The 5898-nt window shown below is 31.5% G+C and overlaps 1 protein-coding gene across 1 annotated transcript; it reads right to left on the bottom strand.

Annotated features, from left to right (window-relative positions):
- Positions 1 to 822: 822 nt before the first annotated feature.
- Positions 823 to 5336, bottom strand: LOC134253489 (nacrein-like protein). The gene is made up of 10 exons (XM_062736018.1): positions 5186 to 5336; positions 4745 to 4909; positions 4196 to 4380; positions 3936 to 4028; positions 3611 to 3683; positions 2779 to 2840; positions 2289 to 2409; positions 1462 to 1688; positions 1209 to 1286; positions 823 to 1043 (listed from the first exon to the last, which is right to left on the bottom strand). The coding sequence occupies exons 1-10, from the start codon at positions 5334 to 5336 to the stop codon at positions 1005 to 1007; spliced, it is 1194 nt and encodes a 397-aa protein (XP_062592002.1). The 3' UTR covers positions 823 to 1004.
- Between the last annotated feature and the right edge of the window lie 562 nt (positions 5337 to 5898).

The raw sequence follows: 5898 nt of genomic DNA, 5'->3' as shown, positions 1-5898 counted from the left end.
TAAGGAATAGCAAAGCCATAGTTAGTGATATTTATATGGAAGCATCCTCGGGTAGTGTAGAATTAAATTTTTTCAAATCATAACCCCCAAGGGTAGAAGGGTTTCAATGGTGGATCGAAAATTTCCGTAGGAAAATAAAGGGGGAAATCCCAATAACATAAAAAGCTATGTTTAGTCATATTGATATGTAAGCATCCTCACGTATTGAAGATTTAAATTTGTTCAAATCATAAGTACCCTTTGGGGAAGGGAGGGAAACAATGGGGAGTAAAATTCAAATTATTACAAAGTAATATATACAAACAAAATGTTAAAAAAAATCGTTAAAAATCTTTTTCTCAAGAACTTTCTCAAAAAGTTATATGCAGTATTGATATGGAGGCATTCTCAAGTAGTATTAGAATTCAAGCCCCCTCCCCCAACCCCTCAGTAATCTTTTCAATTCTAATCTGATTTGTTCTTTTTCCTGGCCGATGTGATCAGGTAAGGGGTGTGGCCCCTGGGCTAAGAATTGCTGGTGTTTATTTTTATAAGTATTTCAATTCCCCAATATGAAAAAAAAACTTGTGTTGTCAACAAATACTCCGTTACATGTAACCGGTTAACTGTCGAATGATACAGTAACGGTTAATAAAACTGCTATGTAGATTATTAAGAAATCTTGCATGTGCAAATAGTTAATCAGTAAAAAAAAAATCACAAGTATATATATATTAATGAAATAAGTAAAAAAAAATCAGCCAAGCAAAGTTTTTCATTGCATTGTTTATTCAAGAATGTTAAACACTTTCATGAAATTAAGTTTTAACTTACTTCCTTAATCGAATTCAAACAACAAAAAGAAATGAACAAAAAACAAAACAAATCAATCCGAACAAAAACAAAGCACAAAAAGTGAAGAAGTAAAGGAGGGATAATATCACATCAAAGTCAAAGCATTTGATTGCAAAATACACTTAGGGAAATTCCATTTTTCAGCTTTTGTAAAGTTTAAGCTGAATTCTTCAATAATTGCTATATACGTGAATGTATCCATGGTTTTTCTGAGAAAAAAAAATTAGAAATAAGTATTAATCTAATTTTATTTACATTAGCTAAAAATCATTTTGAAGTTGAATATGGATGCACAGATTTGTATGCATTCTAATCATTCTGCATTTAGAGGAAGAGATATTCAACAAAATGAAAAAAAAATATAAGGAACAAACCTGAATTTGTCTCCGAACACCCAACTTATAAAGAGGTTCTCCTTGAGAATCTTCTATATACTGGAGACTTTGGAAAGCCTAGAAAATGAAAATAAAAATTCTTTTCAAATTTTTATGTGATTAATTACATTAATTAGCTGAATATGATACGAAAGAGGCCAGATATTTGAATCTACGTAATGTAGTCACTTTGCAATAATTTTTGATTTGCATCATGATTTTGTAAACTATAAAATTAAAAATATCTACTGACCTTTCTTGAGACAGTAACTGGACACTTATAGACAATCCATTGAACAGTTTCGTAACAAGGTGGCGAAGTCAAAGATCCGGCGTATGTGTAGAACCTCTGATCATATGGAAGGACATCCGCCGGAGAAATCCCATAATTCACATGATGTCTATGATCATAGTACGTGTTTCTTCTGTAGCAATGGCGTTGAATGTAGTCATGACCTGGTTTCAAGCCACATCGAAGATCTAAATAAAAACATACAAACACTACTGACTATAAAGCCTTACAAAACAGAGACTAAAAGAGATGCCCCGTGTTTCTGATACTTTTTTGTAATGACTCTCAATATTGTTTTTTACTTTGCGGAGAACTATTTTTTTACGTATCGATGCTGATTTTTATGCTTCCTTTGCTTGCTGATTCGAATAATCCTTTTGTTAGCTGACTTAATGCTAGTTATCCTTATCCTGATGTTGTTTTATAATAAGGTACCGGAAAAAAGATGCTGTAATTGAATTTTAGCATGGTCATTTAAAGCAATAAAACTGCCTATTTAATAATTTCTCTTTGTATTAATAATTTTAAAAAAAATGACAAGATTCTCCTCCTGTTTTTAGTCTTAAATATAGACAAATTATCGATTTTCTAATGTAAGTAGCATAATGCTGATGTAGGTCAATGCTAGTTCTATCCTTTGCTTGCTGATGCTGATCCTAGCAATACTGTTTTTTAATGCTGATCCTGATTTTAGCTGGATGCTGCTGCTTATTTTGTTTATGCTTATTTATATAACAAAATTAGTGCCCTGCACTGCGAGCCTTACTAAAATCAAAAGTCACTTTTACCTTTTGGTCGATAGTCACTAAAATGTTTGTGCCCCAGAGGATAATGCTTCCTAATCTTCGTGAAGTAGTTCTCCATAAGGTAGCTCAAAGAGCGTGCATACTGGAATCTGCACTTCCCATACTATTAAAAGACAAATGTCATTAATACTATGGACATGTATGTAAATTATACACTGTAGTTGCGGATATTTAATTAATATTTAGAATGATAAGACGATGCATGATGGTGATAGCGAATTATTTTTTAACTGGGTCATCAGATACAAGATATTGAGGCCTAGAAGCAGAGGCACTTATTTGGAATCAATGAGCAAAAAGTACTATTTTACTTGTGTTCATCCATTTTATTCAACAAGATATTTTGCTGTGATGAATAGTTTCAACAAATTTTTTAAACAAAATTGGTAAAAATAATGTAGACATTGGATTCTAATTGACACCATTAAAATATCGCAAGGATGAATTGCTTCCTGAATTTAATGGATCATACCCCTTTGTAGTAATTCCGTCCAAGAAATCCATCTTTTCCACGTGTTATTCTTTTTCCCCATCCTACAAGAATCAGCAAAAAAAAAAAATTAATAGCATTTAATTGAAATGAAACAATAGATCATTAATAATTATAATTTTATATATTTTAATGCTTAAGTACCGTTATCTATTTATGGAATAAAATTGGCATTTTTATCATAGTGTGATAGAATGATGAAGTGATATCTAATCATTGAGAGATTATATCGTAAATGTGATTTTTCTTCCCATTGCAAGAAGTTTGAGTTGTACAATTACACTTTTGTCTGTGAGTGGAGTAAATAAACCATCATAAACACTCCACATTTAACTGAAAGACTTTGACACTGTGTTACGAAAAGACAAAGGCAGAGGGAATATCAAAGAAAGAAAAATATACAGAAAATTTGATATTTTGTAGATTAATACGGAATTCTAGATCTATTCATAATTTTGGTATTTTTGACTAGCTACAAATTTCTGTAATAAAATCAAATTGATATCTACAATGCTAAAAAAAGACCATATACATGTATGTTTCAATTTCCTAGCTTTATTTCGTGTAAAAATCCAAAGTATTCAACTTGTGAGCCTTATTTTGCTGTTCAACCATAACAACACAAATACATTGTATGAAATTACATAACCTTTCTTAGATTATCATTGAATGTAAAGATAAGTGATATTCTAAATAACTGGAAGAAAAGTCTTTGCTAACTTTATCATCATCAATTTCTCCTTTGAGGAACTGCAAAGTTAGATAAATGAGTAGTACAAGAAAGTTTTTTTATATGAAAATAAGTTGCTTTTACCAAGTTCATCATCGTCATCATCACCATCATCGTCATTGTGGTCATTTGAAGGCTGATAATAGCCTCTGCTTACCTGTTAAAGCAAAATGAGAACATCAAAAGATATAAAGATGCACATACTCCGATGCTTGTGCTAGATTAATGAATTCGTTTGTAACAAGAAAGGTGGCGAGGTTGAAAATATGAGCTACCTCCAATATCGGAAGATGAGTGAAAAATTTTACAAACAAACATATATGAAATAGAACACCTTACCAAAGCATAATCTTTTCTGGTCTTCGAAAAATATAACTATAATTGAATAAAGATGCATAACATTGTATACCTCAACCATGACCGCCATGACTACCAAACTGTCGGGATAAGAGAGGGCGTGGTTCAAGTTGGAATATTTACTGTCGTAAAATACCAGCTGGGCCTGAAAAAAATTACAAAGATACACGCAAATGAAACAAGTGAAATAAATTTTGTTAAAAATTTTAAAAAGTGCACTTAATATTTAAATTATGTGTACGTAAAGCATATCTGCTTCTAACATTATTTAAGAAATATATGTACAAAGTTTTATTTAAGTATTTTTCTTACTTCCATAGGGTAGAAATAGTCATCGATTGAGTGTTCCGATCCTCTGTATTCATCCTGCCCGGCATGCATCTCAAGCTGAGCAAACACATATTCCTTATATTTTGGTCGGCCAGGAACATTTGTCAGAATTATTTTATCCCCTCTCTTGTAGTAATCTAGCTTCACTTCAAAGCTCGGAGAGTGTCCTGCAAACAGTAACATGAACATGTGCAGGATGGATAATAGTACCTTGTTTAAAAGAAATGTATTTGTTCAGATCTGTGGTTCTCAGAAAGACAAGAGCAAACTTACTTTAATACTGACTCATAATTGAAATCATTCATTGCTTTATGTTGTGTACATATGAGTAGGGGATATTAAATCTAAATGCAAATTGGAGTATCTTGCATATGTTTGGTGGAACAATTTGCTGGGGAATGTTTAGAAGTTCTACATATAACTAAAGATAAAACGTTAGAGAATGTTTTCTAACTTCGACATATCTTATTTTTTACTTTCAAAAATTTTCAAAGAAAATAATTTAAAAGTATATTGAAGTGAGATAATTACCATTGTTATAGATATAGGCAGGAACCTTTTTGTTGAAATTCTTTATCTGCACGTATCCATGGTGATTCTGTTTTGCCCTGTATGTGTCTATGTTGATTGGAGATTGTCTCTTGTATGAGCCACATGTCGACCAACATTTGCTTATTCTGCACCAATCATACGGTCCTAATAGCAAGAAAAACGTAGATAATATGTGCATAATATACGAGTTATAATACTGACTGGCTTTAAGTAATCTTCTTAGAATAACTTTAAAAAATACAGATAGTAGTTGCATCTATTAAGCCTTAAATCTTTTTTAAATATGCACAGTAATCCATTTGTAGTTTTCATTTTTTAAATGATGATCATGTAAATTACTTTAGCAAAACTTACTTAAAATGATAAATATGCATTATTACAGCACTTGCATTGTTTCATTTTTATAAAAAAAATTCTCACCTTCACAAGCGCCTCCTTTGTAACTAAAATGAGCAGCATAGATATTGTCATAATAACAGGCACCCTGAGTTGGTGGTCTTTTGCCAAGGTACCCTACACCGTATGCATTTCCCAGAAACCCACATACAACTAATAGAACCAAGCCCGTCATGTTGAATTTTTGAATTTTCAGTTAGAATTTTTTCTTTTATAGAATTCAATGTGCACTGCACATGTTCGCCAAAGTTAATTTTAGAGTAATGCACGGATTTTGTGTGTCAGTGGCATAGACAGTATATCCTAATCGTGCATCGTATGAAGATACTATTAGGATATGAACCTGTTATACCGGGTGATCGAGTGTAATATTGTCAATTTTTTGAACATTAATCACGAATACATATAAGCTTCTCAGGAGATGTTCAAGTTCTGTTGATAATTTTGGAGAAAGCGTAATAAAATTTTAGCTGACACTTAACTCAAAGCGAATATTTTGAATTAATATTAGTATCAGAAACGTTAATTAGGCACTGAATTTGGACATTATAGAAATTAAGTGCCTCTGGACGTATAAGTAATGTCTGTATTATAACCTGTAAAAATAAATCGACCAAGAAGAAGCAGTTTTACTGTAAAAAAAAAATATATAAATCAGTATCTTCAATGAATGTAAGCTAGTTTTTTTTTTTTTGTTTGCAGATGTCATTTTTATTATCCTGTACTCACGTACTAAC

This window comes from Saccostrea cucullata, unplaced genomic scaffold (genome assembly GCF_032062105.1).
Source record: "Saccostrea cucullata isolate Sc308-1 unplaced genomic scaffold, CSIRO_AGI_Scuc_v1 ctg319, whole genome shotgun sequence".
Taxonomy (NCBI): domain Eukaryota; kingdom Metazoa; phylum Mollusca; class Bivalvia; order Ostreida; family Ostreidae; genus Saccostrea; species Saccostrea cuccullata.
The sequence above is the reverse complement of the archived record's forward strand: the minus strand, read 5'-3'. Positions and strand labels throughout refer to the sequence as shown.